Below are 18,204 nucleotides of genomic sequence, written 5' to 3' on the forward strand. Positions count from 1 at the left end.
ACAGCTTTATTAAACTTTAACACAGCCAGCATTTCCACCTGTCAGCTGTTGGGGTGACTACCCAACAGACAGATACTCCGAGTCTTTATCCAGAGTTCGTTCAGCCTGCCTTCGGCCATCAGCCCTAGCAGGCTGCGACTCCCCAAATCCTTTCCGTGCATTACGTGCGCTATTCCAGACTGCTCCTTCTGCACTGGTGAGTCCCACCCCTCTGCTCTCCTTCTTATATCCCACCATATAGGCAACAATGTATCTTTATTATTCCCACCCCCTCACTGCAGGGCAGCAGGGATATCTTTAAATGTGTTAATGCATCAGTTATGTTTATCTTAACACAGTATATACAGAATACATTAGTCTAACAAACACATTTATATATTAAATTACAGCACTAAGTGAGACTAAGCATTAGTTAACATGGTCTGCAATGTTTTCATTCTGGGGGATTTTTGTAGAATGTTTTCAAATATATGTAAGAGGGAAGCTATTACTAGCTGTTGCTGGACCATGACAGAGTTATCACAGAGTTATTCATGAAACTGAGAATCAAGGTGAATTCAAAGTGAATTTAAAATTAATTTATAATTAATGGTCACAATAGATGGCTTGGAAATTTTGTGTCTCTTTAATTCTGTGAAATATATATATTTTTTGCAAATTCTTTATTTCAAAGATTTTGCAGTTGTATCGGTGTACAGAAAGGAAGGGTGAGGGGTTAACAACATAAAATAGTGAACTTGCGCAGTATACATTTTGCTTTCTAGTTGTTCTATCCCCTGTTCTCGCAAGAAGCCTCATGATTTGCGGCTTGTATAATAATGCTAAACATTTTGTGTGTGTCTTATTAGTAGCGTTTCTCGAGTAGTTCAACCATGAGAAGTTTATTAGTCAGGTAATTGTCTTCAGTTCGTCTCATGGAATTCCGTGGGTAAGCTTGTTTTGGGTTACGCGTGGTCTGTATCTCCAGGCGTGGGAGCAGTGCTAGTTAACTTTAGTCCTCTACCCCTAAGCTGTCCTCGTATCTCGGCTGGTTTGGCTGATTATCGTCTGGGAGGTAGCAGGTGTCTAATTAGTGAGGGATACATGTACGTTCCTAGTGGTATGCTGTAGCACTCCTTCCTCTGCTCAGGTGTATCCTGCACTAAACATTTCTCTTTTCTCCTTCTATGTGCTATGTGTGGGACAAGCTGTCAAATCTGAATTGTAGTAGGGTTAGTGATTGATCGTTGCACCTTCCTAGTGTGTAAGTTAAGACTCCGTCAATATTATTATCTAGCTTGTGTTCCCGTCTCCCACCTAGTAATAGACATCTCATTGCGTATACGTCTTCCACAGTCCAGCTGTGTGTGTTACCTGCGTTTTACTGACTCTTTCTGTCCTTTGGGGTCAGTTAATCATAGAACATTCATGTCAGTCAAAGTGAGGACAGTATCTTGTCGTCAGCTCTCTAGTGGGTATGGCTGTTCCAAAGTCTCTATTGTCTGTATATGTGAGTGGCTGTTCAATGTGTTAGTGTTAAGCCATGTAGTGTCTTCGGTATGCGTTTCTTGGTTCCTCCCATCTCCGTCTGCCCCAGACAGTTTTTATAAGGTGGTGTTTGGTTATCCCTTGGTATATAGGTGTGTTGGAGTCAGATTAGGGTGAGAAGAATGAAGGGGGGCAGGTGGGAGTGAAGCTGTAGTGTGGAAAAGGTTAAGAATATTACTCAATAGTAGGTGGGGGGGGGGGAAGGGGAGTGGAGGTGTGCGTGGGCTCCCTACTGTAATATATTTAAACTCTGCAGGGCCCCTACCCCTTCATTGGTAGTTGTTTGGAGAAGCTTTCTTGAGAGCATCTAGGCATGTAAAAAAATGGGTCTGGTTTGAAATCTGCCCTCTTTCAGCAGCTTTTGCACATGTATATTGTTTTTTAAGAAGGATTGTCAAAAACACATGTCAGGAGATCGCCGTTCGGTAGGTTTGTTCGTATGAATCATACGAACAAACGCGACTAAATAGCCAGAGTGTGCGTTCGGTATTTCTTCCGCATGGAACTCCCGAAGTTGACTGGCAAAAGCACAAAACACCCTGGAACTGTTTTGGACATAGGACCATGTGTGCGGCAAGTCAGAAATTTACCCCGGTGGCGTTTCAGCTGTGTTTGTGGGATCTGAGCGATTTTTGGATATGTTGGGCGCTCAGATCCAGGCAATGCGGGGATGTATAAACTATGGGGGTTCCTAGGTGGGAAATATGTGATTTTGTGTGTTTTTCATATTTTGTCACTTATTGCAGAGTCACGGTGACATTGCATTTTGGGGACATTTTGTGGGTGTGGGAGTGTCATGGGCATGTTTACAGTGTATCTGTATTGTATATAAGTGGGCCATTGAGTCTGGATTAAACAGATTGTTTTACCCCTTCATTAAGTTTAGGCTAATGTTTGGGTAATTGGGAGATATATTCACTACTATATGCACTACTGCGCTTGGGAATTGGGAGATTCTTCCCGGATATACTCAGCTAGAGTTTTGGGATCCATTACACCAACTATATCAATATAATAAATATAAATATATTCAAAATAATGATTCAAATAAAAATGCCAATGGGGTGTAATTTTAAAGTACGTGAGTATTAAGCAAAACATAAAAATGATGTCAATTGGCAAATAATTAGTTATTATTGGTCTGTGACTTTATGAATTGAGAACTTACTTATCTGATGTTTGGTCTCTGGCAAAGCTCACTAGTTAGTTCTTTCTGTCTCAGAAGGAAGATTAGAGCAATAAATTATGTCACAGCAGAGGCTGCTGTCACGGACTTTTTTTTTTCTGCCCAGCCTTCTCACAGCCTCTCTGGAGCGTGGCAGGCAGTGTCAGAGCGCCGGGGAAGGGATGTGACGTTGACCTTTCGTCACATCTTATCTCCAGCCCCCTCCTCCAGAGTTCATACCGCCAGCATGGCTACACAAACGTCTTCTCTATGGTAAATGGGAGCCGAGAGACCTTCCGGCTTCCCCCCTCCCAGCAGCAGCGTCGGACAGGCAGACAGGGCTGTTGAAGGCATCAACGCACTTTCCACAGACAGATGATTTTTGCGCTGCAGCAGGGGGCTGGCTTTGCCGACGGTTCAGCGAACTTGTTAAATTTTAGTAACAGGTTCGTGCTAAACGGTGCGAATTGGCTGAACTGGTTACAGTGCCCGAGGGCAAGGAAATGTATGCAGCTATCTAATTAATATTTCTGACACAGAGCACTGTACTGTCTGCTATGAATAGTTTTACATACTCCAACTGAACATACCCACCATCTTTTTAAAGTGCTCAGTCACTCTACAGCTGAGACTTGATACACTCATGCTGTGGCTAGTTGAAAAGTTGTGAAGCTTCACAATGCAAAACTCTGGCTGTGACTCTGAGGACTAATCTGATTCTGATTACAATCTGTTTTAATCTGTAATGTTTATTACTTCTGTTAACCATATCAGATCCCTCTCTGTCTATTTTACCACTGCAGATTAATTATATCGCCATCTGCAAAGGTAATACGTCTATCAGTAGTACTGCTTTAACCCTGTGTATACTGTGTGTTGAGAGCTAATACTGAATCAGGAGTAGCTGACATGGTCGGAGTCTATTTATACTGTAATATTTAGTACAAAGCTAACGTTATCACAGCAGGAGCACTACTGAAGATGAAACCATGAGAGGGAGAGCTAAGAGAGGGATAGGAAGATAGACAGACACATATAAGCTGGAGCATTATACAGATACATATACTGTGTGTGGATCTCTGTATTGCAGCTCTGTATAATCCATCACAGTGATTCGGCTGTTTGGAATAGTTATGTCCTTATTGTGCCCACCTTTGTGTTTTTTTCTCTGTTTTTTACTCAGCTCTACCTGGTGTGTGGGTATCGCTGTAGTCTACCCAGCTCTGTGTATTGTATAGATTTCTTTGTACTCAGTACTGTATAGGGAGTAGTAATAGTGGGGGGAAGAATTTGGCACCCTCCCCATCTTAAAACGTTCCCAGCCGCCACTGTGTATGTGCAAAGTATATCTGTCACGGTAATATACCCCAACACGCAGGAATAGTCCAGATAGTCAAGAGACGAGAAAACAGGATTCGTCTTACCAGACCTTAGAATGACCGGACTTAGACGAGTACGAGAAAAGACAGAGTCCAGAACAAGCCGAGGTCAAGGGAACGGAGAGACAGCGTAAAGTATAACAAGCCAGGGACTGGTACACAGGAGAGCAAACCGGCGGAGATACAAGCAAGGATAAAGAGAAAGCGGAGTCAGGAACAAAGCCAAGGTCAAGCACCAAAAAACCAACTGAACGATACAAGCACTAAAGGGAACTGAACAGAAACCACGATAGGGCAAGGTACAAAGGAAACAGGTGAGTAAAAATACCCTAGTGTTCACTTTGATTGGCCCCTGTCACATCCACGCCCCCAAAACGTGAGTGTATGGGGAACGTGGCATGACAGGGGCCAATGGGAGACTGATTCTAATTTTGTCTCCCACTGTCCCTTTAAGAGCGTGCCCGAGACACGCGGCGCGCTCTTAGTGTCAGGCAGGACACGTGACCACTTCTCGCGGTCACTGCTCTCGTCGATGGATGAGCTGCGCGCGGCTCGTGCAGGAGCAGGACCGCGCGCGGCGAGAAGAAAGGACCCCGGCCGGCCCCTGGAGAGGGTAAGTACTGCTACAGTACCCCCCCAGAAGACACGCCCTCTGGGCGGGGAGGAGCAGGCCTGGCAGGAAAGCGAGAGTGGAAAGAACGCACAAGGCGAGGAGCGTGAACAGCGTCAGCGGAAATCCAACTGCGTTCCTCAGGCCCATAGCCCTTCCAATGTACCAGATATTGGAGGCGACCCCGAAGAAAACGAGAGTCGAGTATAGCGGCCACTTCAAATTCCTCATGGCCCTCCACAGAAACTGGAGGGGGAGGAGGAACATGCCGGGTATAACGGTTGCACAGGAGGGGTTTTAACAAGGAGGTATGAAATACGTTAGGAATGCGTAGATTCCTAGGAAGATCCTAGGCATACGAAACAGGATTAACCACATGCAAGATACGAAAAGGACCAATAAAACGAGGAGCCAACTTCATAGAAGGCACACAAAGGCGAATATTGCAAGTAGAAAGCCAAACCCGGTCCCCCACGGCATAGGATGGAGCCGCCCTGCGATGCTTGTCTGCCTGAACCTTCTGGCGAGCAGCGGAATCCACCAAAGAACACTGAACTTGCTCCCAAGTATTACGTAAACCAGCCAAATGTTCATCCAGAGCTGGCATGCCCTGTAAGGAGAATGCAGCTGGAAGAACCACGGGATGCCGGCCATAAATAACGTAAAAAGGGCTTTTACCGGAGAATTCATGAGCAGCGTTATTACGAGCAAACTCAGCCCAAGGAAGAAGGTCAGCCCAATTGTTCTGATGGTGGGATACGAAACAACGAAGATACTGCTCTAGAGATTGGTTGGCACGTTCAGCAGCTCCATTAGACTGGGGGTGGTAAGCGGAAGAAAACGAGAGAGAAATACCCATCTCTGAACAAAATGCTTTCCAGAATCTGGAAATAAACTGGCTACCCCTATCGGACACGATTGAAGTGGGAATACCATGCAACCGAAACACCTCCCTGGCGAAGACAGAGGCAAGTTCCTTGGACGAGGGCAACTTGACAAGAGACACAAAATGAGCCATCTTAGAGAAACGATCCACTATCATCAGGATGACAGTTTTACCATTCGAAGGGGGCAATTCAACAATAAAATCCATGGATAGATTGGACCAAGGCCTCTCGGGTATGGGCAACGGATGCAACAGCGCACAAGGAACTCTGTTGGAGGACTTCATACTGGCACAAGTAGTACAAGCATTAACGTAATCGGTGACGTCCTTGCGTAAGGAAGCCCACCAGAAATATCTAGAAACTGCTGAGAACGTTTTAGAAATACCAGGGTGTCCAGCAGTTTTTGTGTCATGATACAATGACATAATGTCCCGTCTCTCGGGGATATCAATGAACAGTTTATCAGCAGGCCTCTCTCCAGGTGCCATGTTTTGTTTAGCCTGTATAGCTTGCAAGAGGGAAGAAGAAATAGAAAGAACAGTAGTAGCTATTATTCTGTCGGGAGGAATGACAGGGGTAACATCAATTTCTAGTTTGTAAAAATACCCTAGTGTTCACTTTGATTGGCCCCTGTCATATCCACGCCCCCAAAACGTGAGTGTATGGGGAACGTGGCATGACAGGGGCCAATGGGAGACTGATTCTAATTTTGTCTCCCACTGTCCCTTTAAGAGCGCGCCCGAGACACGCGGCGCGCTCTTAGTGACAGGCGGGACACGTGACCGCTTCTCGCGGTCACTGCCCGCCTTCCTGCTCTCGTCGACGGATGAGCCGCGCGAGGCTCGTGCAGGAGCAGGACCACGCGCGGCGAGAAGAGAGGACCCCGGCCGGCCCCCGGAGAGGGTAAGTACTGCTACAATATCAGAGAAAAGGCAGTGTTTACATTACAGTTTAGGAACACCTCTAGTATCCACTCCTCAGACGGCCACTAGAGGTGCTTCCTGGGTCAATGTTGCAGAGTGACTTTCCTCATATAGATGCATTGATTAAATACATCTCTATTAGGAGATGCTGATTGGCCAGGGGCGGTGTTTGGCTCCACCACAGCCCACCTCCTTGGCTGAGATCAGCCAAAGAGGCGGATCGGTTGTTGCCAGCACCCGCTGGCCCTCACTGCTCTGGAAATAAGATGAGTTTTTACTATTTTAATGGGGGACAAGGGCAGAGGCTAAATATAGGTACTATAGGGTCAGGCATTTGTACTACTGACCCTATAGTGTTCCTTTAACCCAAATATCACAGGAATAAAACACTGGAATGTGTATAAAATAGAATGTGGTCATAAAGTCCTGTAAATTGTTCTCGTAATCCCCATTCACCAGTTATGTTGCATCTCCATTCAATCCACATAAACAGGGAACATATTTTGTTTATAAGTAACCTACCTGCTCCTTCTGATACAACAACTGATGCTTTTGCTGAAGAAGATGTTCATAAAACATAGAGTAAGATTCAAAGTTGCTTTGCTCTCTGGCCATGATGTCACATGCTAATGATGTCAGGCACGCCTCTAAATGCTCTTTATTGAAAGTCACCTATTGAGGACATAATATGGGTAAAAGTCTATTTCACAGTACTGCTACAAATTTAAAAAACTGCAGAAAAGTCCACCCCACAAAAAAATTCATTAAGAACAGAGATGACAGTTCTTCTTGTAATCTGGAGTTTATAATAATTTCAATAATAATAATAATAATTATTATTATTATTTATATAAACTCCAGAAAAGCTTGCCCATACTTTAGTAAGAGAAGTCATGTTAAATGTCTACATACTGTAGTCTAGCAACATGTGGTCATCTTAATTTAAATCATTACCACATGTGTAATGAATGCTGATCTAACAATCCACAGTGGACCAAATGGGTTCATCCTAATTATAAGAAAACACTCCATCTGTACCATAAAGCGGAATAATAGCATTGTGGCTGGTAGAGGTTAACACAGAGTTTAAGAATACCTGGAAAAGGCTAGGGTTATGCTAGATATAAGATAAGGCCAGGGACTAATAAAAGTATTTAGAGAATTGGGCAGACACGAATGGTTCTTGTCTGCCATTTCTATGGCAGCATAACAGATTGAATTGGATATCTTCACCTGATAAACTGATGTATTTAAAGCTTCCATCCAAAACCATATGACTTTTAGACTAGAACATATTAAACATACAACAAATGTTGTGGAAGAATGTGTTCTATCGAGGCTTACCTGTGAATTACTGTCCTGCTGTTCACTCATAAGCTTCTGCACAAAATGTTCAACGATCTGAGGTCTCACAGGGGAAAAGTTTTCTTTCATGACAGGTTGTTTCCAAAGTTCTGAAAGACACATTCCAGAACCACACAATTATGATTATATTTAGGGTCGTCAGTACAGAAGACAACTGATAATATAGAATTAGGATTGTACTGTTGTGGAAGAACATCTGGTAGAACAGGTGGTGAAATGCAATGGGGTCCACAGAGTTATTAGGACATTTGTACAGTCATAACAATAGGCTAATTCCACTTATCTAGAGTTCAAGAAACAAAAACGGCAGAAAGGGCAACCACCTTACTAGAATTTATAGAAATGTAAGAAAATGAAGAAAATACATGCATTATTTTTGCAATGATTTAGTCAAAGGAGTAAAAAAAATCTTTCTACTGGTATTGCTAATCCCCTCATCTCTCCCTTGCTACATTGCCATCTGTTTGTTTGACAATTAATTTAAATATCCTAATGTATTAGTAATAGCTGTCATCACAACTCTTGTATATTTGAACACTTCTGCTCCATCAAGCAAGGATAATGACTCATGATATAGTGGACCTCTTGTGGGAGGTCTATACTCACCTGTGGGAAGTCCTCTTTCTTCTCTTGCTCTTTCTGAAATTACCATTGTTATCTCTTTGCCAATTTTCTTTTGTACTTCACGGATCATATGGCTTTCAAAGCTTTCCAAAAGTTTCTGGAGCTACAACAACAACATATTTATTATCACTAGGTAGATTTATCTATTTGTATCTCGAATAATAATGAAAAATCATGTAGAATGTTTAACATTTATCAAGAAAACTTAGATACCACAAGGCTCTTTGGCACTCCTGAGTGGGCAGCGACCACGGATCAACTAACTTTCCTATCTTGATATGAAAACGTTTGTATGGTTGTATGCAGTTTCACTTTTATTTACATCAAAAATCAGGGCGGGATGTGGCACGTTCTCAAGTTAGACCACAGACACACTGTACTGTCTCAATTTATGGATTACTCATGTTATACCATTCGCAGCAATGCTTTCAATACATTTACATGTACAAATATTGATTGATGTACATATATTAACCCCTTAAGACCGCAGCCAAATGTACAAGTTGTGATCCAAAAAAAACGTAAACAAAACCTGGCATTTGCGCTATATGTCTGTTCAACCATAATTCACCTCTTTCATATTAAATGCACCCACACTTATTATATATCATTTTATTCAGGGGAAACAGGGCTTTCGTTTAACATCAAATATTTAGGTATGGAACATAATTTAATATGAAAAAAATATTTAAAAAATGGGAGAAAATAAGAATTTTTTAAATTTTTTTAGTTCTACGTGACATTCTAACTGTGAATGTCAAAATACTGTTTGCTTTTACTGCAATACAATACACATATTTGTATTCAGCGATGTCTCACGTGTAAAACAGTACCCCCTATGTACAGGTTTTATGGTGTTTTGGGAAGTTACAGGGTCAAATATAGCGTGTTACATATTTCAGTTTTTTCACATTGAAATTCGCCAGATTGGTTACGTTGCCTTTGAGACCATATGGTAGCCCAGAAATAAGAATTACCCCATTTGCAAAAGTAGACAACCTAAGGTATTGCAAATGGAGTATGTCCAGTCTATTTTAGTAGCCACTTGGTCACAAACACTGGCCAAAGTTAGTGTTAATATTTGAAAATGCAAAAAACTAATTTGAACGCAAATTTTGCCCAGTGTTTGTGACTAAGTGGCTACTAAAAAAACTGAACATACCCTATTTGCAATACCCTGGGTTGTCTACTATTGCAAATGGTATGCCATCATGGGGATAATTTTCATTCCTGGGCTACCATACGGTCTCAAAGGCAACCTAGTGAATTTTAATGTGAAAAAACTGAAACGCAAACCTTATATTTGACTCTGTAACTTTTGAAAACACCATAAAACCTGTACATGAGGGGTACTGTTATACTCAGGAGACTTCGCTGAACACAAATATTAGTGTTTCAAAACAGTAAAACGTACCACAACAATTATATCGTCAGTGTTAGTGCCATTTGTGTGTGAAAAATGCAAAAAATGTCACTGTCACTGACGATCGTCGTTGTAATATTTTTTACTGTTTTGAAACACTAATATTTGTGTTCAGCGAAGTCTTCCGATTAAAACAGTACCCCCCATGTACAGGTTTCATGGTGTCTTGGAAAGTTACAGGGTTAAATATAGTGCTAGAAAATGTAATTCCCTGAACTTTCGGCCTGGGTTGGCAGGCAGGTCCTGCAAATTGTAATTAATAAAATGACCTAATTATGTAAAATTATTACATAAATATATGCGTAGAATTATTATATATATATATGTGTGTATATATATATATGTTTGTATATATATGTATATAATTTTTTTAAATTATTTTTATTTATATATAGGTATATATATAGTGATATATACGTATATACTTATGTATATAGATATATATATATATTATTTCGTTCTACATGTATTTTGATATCTATATATATATATTAAGTTTAAAATACAGTTAGAACGAAATTACGCATGTTTATATATTTTTTATCTATTTATTTTTTTATTAATTTTTTATTTTATTTTTTAACGTATTTATATATTTATTTATTTTTTATTATATATAAATATATATATAATGAAAATTATATATATATATTTAATCAATATCATTGTACGTGTATTTTGATATTAATATATATATATATATAATTATGTATATATTAATATTAAAATACACGTAGACAGTGTATGTATATTTATGTGCATGTGTGTATATGTGTATATATATACTTAGATCATATATATAATAAATATATATTTGATCTAAGTATATATAATCTTATTTTTACACTGTTTTAACTGATTTTATTTTATTTTCAGACAGCAGGGGGAGTACCTGTCATTACAGGCACTCCCCCTGCTGGCACTGCCTTGGACGGCTATGCCGTTCATGTGATCGCGGGGTCCTCGCAAGGACCTCGCGATCACATGGCTCTGGGCGGCCGAAGAGGACGGAGGGGGACTCCCTGGGCTCCCAGGTAAGTCCCCCATACCGCGATCGCCGGCGTGGGATCGCCGGCGACCGGGTAAGTACATAAGATCGCAGGACGTTCTATGCCGTCCTGCGGATTTTAGACCCACTAAAATGGGGACGGCATAGAACGTCCTGCGGTCTTAAGGGATTAATACGTGTCTGTATAAAGTTAATGGATGTTCTGTATGTGATGTATTTTTCATCCTGTCTTACAATAAATAAAGATTTAAAAAAAAAAAAAAATGTTTAACCATTTTTGTTTGCTCTTGAAATTAAAGGGACAATGTAGATGCTATAACCATTTCATCTTATTGAATTGTTTATAGTGCCTGGAATCCCCTAGCGCTATTGCTCCATTTAGTGTTAAAACACAGCCTGTTCCCCACTGGAAGTATGGCTAAGGCAGAAATTACACACTTCCTGCTAGCCATACCAAATCACACCAGCAGTTAGCGTAGTGAAAGGTTGAATAGGTGGTCAGCTGACTCCGAAATTCACAACCACCCACTGCTGCTCAGGCGAATGCTTCCTCATCAACCCAAGCAGCACAGAGATGATGGGTTGCATTAAAACTTTAAAAATTGTTTGCCGTGGAATAGTAAGATGGTGCCAGGGGACTCTGGTTTAAGACAAACAGAATATAAAGTTAAAAACTAGTTGACTTGTTATAAGTATGGAATAATAAGCCAATTGTTAAAAGCTGTACACATAGGTAAATAAGTATGTGCTTCAGACCTTCTTCCCTTTTTCTTTCCTGCAAAATTTTTATTTACAAATCAGTTTTTCGTTAGCACCAACAGAACAGGATGAAAGCAAACTATGATGTCTGTGAAGATTAAAGGGGATACTTATCACAAGCCATACAACTTATAAATACAAAATGGACTTGAACAGAGAAAAGATTGGGAGCTTGAAGGTAAAAGCTGGGATAAAATGTGTGCTGTGTTTGAGTATATATTATATTGCATACACACTGAGTATATATATACTCATGATAGTACAGAAGATACAAACACTGATAGGTGTGGGATGGTATTAAAAGAGCAAGTCGGTTGTGGTGTGCCGGAACCGACGATGAGGTAGGCCTGTAAATAAAGAGGGCCCACCAAGAAGAAATGTAAGGGAAAAATAGTTAATAATGAGGAGTGGGTGGGAGGGTGATGCAGCGCTGACCTCGAACGGTATGGAGCCAGGTAAGGGGTGTCCCTTAAGTAGGGAGAAGGTGAGTCATACGCGCCCCTCCCACAATTACAGGCCAAAAGGCCTTAATACATATATAGCAATAGGGATATTAATTAAATATGGCACATTGATTCTTCTGGTCTGCAGGGATGTTTTTTTTAACCCCTAGTTTAGAACAAAGTAACAGTGTTATATTACCAGGACTATATAATCTATATCAAGCATGTCAAGTTCAAAGGCTCACATGGGCCAAATAAACAAGGTTTAAGTTTATGTGGGCTGCAAAACAACTTCTGTTTTCATAGAAACGTAGGTTTATTTAGAAAAGTACAGTATAAAAAAGTTGCCTGACACTGGTCGTCCTCACACTCGTAGGGCTTCAAAGTAAACAAAAGAGCCAACTACCTTGACATATTAAGGTAGTCCAACTACCTTGACATACCGTATTAAGAAAAGTTTGCAAATGGAACTGAAATGGTGAATGTATGCTGTTGCACAGCTGTAAAAAGCAAATGTCTTAATATTGTTGATTTTGAAGTCCTATGAGTGTGTTCTTCACTTTGGCTGAGATCATCAAACTTCATGATCTTAGCCAATCCAATGCTTTCCCATATGAAAGCGTTGGGAGGCTATTGTGTGTCAGGGTACCTGTAGTCTCTACCTCAGAGGAGGTGAGAGACTTAGACGTTTATCCTCCCAGAGGGGTTGTTTCTTCCGTTCCTCGCGGTCCTCTCGGCCATTTACAAGCCGACCGCGAGGGATCCCCTTCCTTATATGACGCGACGCTCAGTAGTCGACGTCATGACGCCAACCCGGGCCGACCTGTCAGTCAAGTCCCGAGCACTAATCAGGACTCGTCGGGGGCGTGATTACCCTCTAGAATCAAGGTATAAAGTAAGGCTTTCGGCATCTGCTCATTGCCCTGTCGTGGTTCTAGCCTGTCTAGTCACTCAGTGCTCTTGTATTCTAGTTGTCTCTTTGGTTCTGACCCGGCTTGTTTGTACTACCCTGTTTACCTCTGTTACCCTTTGACTCGGCTTGTCTCTCGCTTACCTGTCCTCTCGTTCCCTCGACCTCGGCTTGTTCTTAGACCATTCTCTACTTACTCCTTACATTAAGTCCGGCCATTCTAAGGTCCGGTATACGTACCTACCACCTGTTTGTACTCTGCGTGTTGGATCCCTGTCCCGATCCTGACATTGTGCATGTGTGGCAAAAAAACGTGTGGCCAATCAGCATTTCCATGGAGAGCATTCAGCGCCTCCATGCAGGCCCAATTGGATACACTGCCCCCTCCCTCCATTCTAATACACTGCCCCCCTCCCTACACCCAATCTAATCCACCACCCTTTAATCTAATACACAGCCCTTCCTCCATCCACTCTAATTGAATACACTGCCCCACTCAAATTTAATACACTGCCCTCCCCCCAAATTAACACTTTGCCTCCCTTCCCACCACTCCATCCCCCAATTTAATACATTGGCCCCATCCCTCCCCCAAATTAATACACTGGCCCCTTCCCTCCCTCAAAATTAATACATTGCCCCCTCCCTCCCACAATTTAATACACTTGCCACCTCCCTTCCCCAAATTAATACAGTGCCCCCTCCCTCCCTCAGATTAATACACTGTCCCCTCCCTCAAATGAATACACAACCCCCTCCCTTCCCCAATTAAAACCCTACACAGGAAGGTCCCACAAGCCCATCTTCTCCTACCTCAAGATGAGCTGCCCGTCCTCCAGTTCCAGCTCTCAAGCAGGCCAGACGCTCCTCCAGCACTGCGAGCAGGTGGGAAGGGGAAGTGGCTGGCTGGCACTGCAGACAGACAGTCACTCTGTGCTCTTGCAACAGTGGGAGCACACAATCGGCCGTGAATTAGACAGGAAATATCTTTCATGTTTTGCGGCTGGTCGCAGCCACAGCCAGTGGTGTATCCTGGTTTTGTGCTGCCCTAGGCAGGACAAAACTCAGGCCCTCCCCCCCACACCACCCCCACCCAGCCCTTCCCCCCTGCCCCGCCTTCTAAATACACACACACACATGACAGATACGCATATACTAACAGACACACACAAACACACTAACAGACACACACTAACAGACACACACTAAAAGACACACACACACACACTAACCAACACACACACACACTAGCAGACACACACACACACTCACTTCGCGCGCTGCAGAGTGAGGCTGGGAGCCGGAATATGACATCATATTCCGGCTCCCAGCCTCACTCTGCGGCGCGCGAGGGAGCTGAGCAGAGTGCTAAGAGGAAGGGCTCCCTCGCCAGCCGCCCGCCAGCGCCGCCCGACCGCCCAGCAGCCCGCCGGCATGTCTGTTAGCCGCAAGGCTAACAAGACATTTGCCATCGGCATTTGGGGGCGGCTTTTTTGCCGCCCCCTGGAAAATGCCGCCCAAGGCAAATGCCTTGTTTGCCTCGCGGCTAAAACGTCCCTGGCCACAGCACAAAGCGGCCCCAGGGAAGGTGGGCCGCAAATATATTGATTGTGGGCTGCATGCTTGATCTATAGGATAGTGGATCACTGGGCAAAACATCTTTGGTCGGCCTTCTCTTTGTACGTTAGGACATACTTGCCATAATTAATCGTAGATAAACGACAACAAATTACAATCTTGATTTTATATCCCTACCAAAACATTTTGCAACCTTTTAAGGCTAGACAGTAACAGTACTGCATTTTCTTTCATTTTCCTCTTCTATTGCCAACCCTCCATGTTCAGAGAACATCAAGAAAGAGAGTTGTGTGTGTTGTGTGAGCATCAAAGAGTAGCTTGACCTGTGCACCTACCCCCTTTTAACTATGGTAAAGTAATCTCTGTATGGGACCAAGTGGTTTACAAGAATAACATGGAGATAGATTAGACCAGCTTGAGGTATGTGAAGTGTGTGCATTCTGGAGAGCTATTAGTACACTGTGATACTATTACAATAACGCCTGAATTATTATAGATATATTCTTTAAATACAGTTTTCAAATCATACAAAGTCTTATTTTCCTTTACAAAAATTCTAAGAAATATTCTTCTCACCTGTCGAATACGGATCTCAACCTCTGATGCCCCTTCTGGAGGAAGTACAGTCTGTGTCCTTAGAGTGAGGCCTTCATATTCTTTTTCTTTCCCCATCTGTCTGGCAATGTTTTTCATGGTCGGATAAAAGATTTCATCCCTAAAATGCAAAAATAAAATAAAAATAATAATGTACCAGATACTATGACATCTCTTAGTATGACATTTCATCTATGGGCATACAAGTCTTATTCTGTATCAAATTTAATCAGTGCAGTCTAGACATGTGCAATTCGTTTCGGTCCAAATTTAAATTCGGACAAATTGCCGAAGTGCCGAATTTCGGAAATGCTGAATCGCACCGAATTGCCGAAGTGGCGAATTTCGGTAGTGCCGAAATGCTTCGGATTTCTGAAAAGTGGCAAAAGAAGAGAGGGAGAATAAATTACGCTAATGATGACAGAAATCTAATCCTACCCCCTAACCCTACCCCCAAGCATAGACCTACCCCCAACCCTAACCCTACCCCCAAACCTAACCCTAGTGCCAAAGCGAAGTGACGAAATTGCCGAAGTCCCGAATTTCGGAAGTGCCGAACCAAACCAAATTTTTGGCCAATGCACATCCCTAGTGTGTGTGTTAGTGTGTGTGTGTGTTAGAGTGTGTGTGTTAGTGTTAGTTTGTGTGTGTTAGTTTGTGTGTGTCAGTGAGTGTGTGTCAGTGAGTGTGTGTCAGTGAGTGTGTTAGTTTGTGTGAGTCTGTTAGTGAGTCTGTTTGGTGTCTGTTAGTGAGTGTGTGTTTTGTAAGTGAGTATGTGTCACTGAGTGTGTGTCTGTCAGTAAATGTGTGTGTCTGTTAGCTAGTGTGTGTCTGTTAGCTAGTGTGTGTCTGTTAGCTAGTGTGTATGCATCTGTTCGTGAGAGTGTGTGTGTGTGTCTTCAGCACTTACCTTTCTCCAGCGCCGGTCTCCCTTGGCGCTGGGGATCCCTCCGCCCAGATCCGCCTCTCAGCAACGAATGCGCATGCGCGGCAAGAGCGTGAATTCAAACCGCCCATAGGAAAGCATTACTCAATGCTTTCCTATGGATGTTCAGCATCTTCTCAATGTGATTTTCACAGTGAGAATCGCAGAAGCTCCTCTAGCGGCTGTCAATGAGACAGCCACTAGAGGCTGGATTAACCCTCAGTGAAACATAGCAGTTTTTCTGAAACTGCTATGTTTTCAGCTACAGGGTTAAAACTAGAGGGACCTGGCATCCAGACCACTTCATTGAGCTGATGTGATCTGGGTGTCTGTAGTAGTCCTTTAAGTGTATGTGTATCTGCATGCACTGGCGTACATACCGCGGTCGCAGGGGTCGCAGCCCTGCGACCCCTGCGACCAGGTGCCCGCCGCCATGTGTTGCGGCCCTGGCCCGCGCCAAGTACGCGCGGGGGGAGGGGGCACGGATCAGTTTTCGCACCGGGGCCCCATGGGTTGTGTGTACGCCACTGACTCATGTCCTTTAGTACAGCTAAAATACAACAAAAGGACACCTCTTCATTTACCTGTATTGTTCACAGAACTGTCTGTAGAGAGGGAGAGTGTCTATCTCTTCTACCTGTAGTTTCAGTTTGCCCCACTTGTCTTTACAGAGCTCCAGCTGCTTCCAAAGAATGAGAAAAGCTCTTAACATCTTGTATGCAGAGATGGGGTCATGAGGTACAAACAGCTGTTGTTTAGATGATTTTCTGGACAATTCTTGCTGCTTGTCACCTAATCCTTCAGGAACTATCTGCGGAAATAGCATGGGTACATTTAAAGGAACCCAAGTTACTATCCAGGTTTGGTTTAGAGCCTGGGAGATACATAGTAGTAAAGTCACCAAATAATGCAAAGTATTCCATCAAATACTAGCTACAGAACCAGATTTCCAATAAGGAAGAGCCTACATTGAATTGTCTACACTGCTATATAAACAACATTCCACATGAACATAAGGGGAGGCATTTATTGTTAGGCCTGTCTAATTATAGAAACATTAGCCCACATTTACGTCTATTATGCAAATTTTAATCAAACTCTTCCAACTCTGGACCATATCAGGTACTTTACTCTTATATTATATTAACCTAACAATTTTTTTTTTTTAATTCTTTATTTTTGGTATGCAAGTAGGTACAACAGTGCCTGTATTGCCACAACAGCATCAGCAGGCTCGATTTTCATAGTCAGATTATAACAATGTTGTGGCGTGATGGGTACGCATACATTTTTAAATGAAAAGGTAATGATAAAGGAAACAAGCTGTGAGCAATATGGTTTAAGTTACACTGGAGTAGGTGAATAAGCATAAGTGTACAAGCTTAAGTGTATTAGCAGGGTGTAGGTGGACTTTGAGTTTAACAATCTGTGCATCTTTACAGTGAGGTTAAGCATGGTAACACTTTCTCTATTTACAATGGGTGTCTAAGCTCTGTGGTTTGCTAGTGTGATTTTCTAGAGTGTGTTTCTCGCTTGGTGCTTTGTGTAAACCATGCTGTGTTATCTGTAGGCAGTGTGTCTGGCTAAGCATAGTTGGAGTTGATGCTAGGGCAAATAGTTACGAGCATAAGTCAACGTCCATGGTTGGAAGTTTAGCGACAAGAGTCCGCCAGGTTGAGTAGGATTTAAGGTACATCTGTGCCTGTGTCTTCACCGTGGTCAGCCAGCAGGCAGACCGTGTCTGTTTGCCAGCTTCTCCAATTCCCAATCTGTGGGGAGGTTGTTGGGCGCTCTGCATTGGGTATACGCGTGGGGCACTCTGGCTTGGTAGAGTGTGCGGGTGTGCCTCTTCTGGGTGTTTCATGATGCTCTGCTATGATGGATCACCATCTGTAGGGGCTGTGGTTGTCGGGGCCCTTATAGTTTGGCCCAATCCAGCCCTGTGCTTGTTTGGTAGGTGCCTCTTGTTGTGCCCCAGTGGTGCTGCCCTGCGCTTTTGCATTGGCGCGTGGCGGTGGTTGTGGTGTGGCATGCCCAGGCTGGTGGGGTGGGTTGATTCTAACCGGGTACAAGGTGGGTGGTT

General features: G+C 42.9%; 1 protein-coding gene across 1 annotated transcript in view; it reads right to left on the minus strand.

The window, feature by feature from the left end:
• Window positions 1-18,204, minus strand: part of LOC134587264 (uncharacterized) — a 164,896-nt gene that overhangs the window by 59,891 nt on the left and 86,801 nt on the right. The window contains exons 34-38 of the mRNA XM_063443527.1: window positions 16,706-16,932; window positions 15,179-15,317; window positions 8,463-8,583; window positions 7,836-7,945; window positions 7,014-7,163 (exon numbers count right to left, since the gene is read on the minus strand). Of these exons, the coding sequence (XP_063299597.1) occupies window positions 7,014-7,163; window positions 7,836-7,945; window positions 8,463-8,583; window positions 15,179-15,317; window positions 16,706-16,932 (747 nt within the window). The remainder of the gene's footprint in view (window positions 1-7,013; window positions 7,164-7,835; window positions 7,946-8,462; window positions 8,584-15,178; window positions 15,318-16,705; window positions 16,933-18,204) is intronic.

The sequence above is a fragment of the Pelobates fuscus genome, chromosome 2 (assembly GCF_036172605.1).
Source record: "Pelobates fuscus isolate aPelFus1 chromosome 2, aPelFus1.pri, whole genome shotgun sequence".
NCBI lineage: Eukaryota > Metazoa > Chordata > Amphibia > Anura > Pelobatidae > Pelobates > Pelobates fuscus.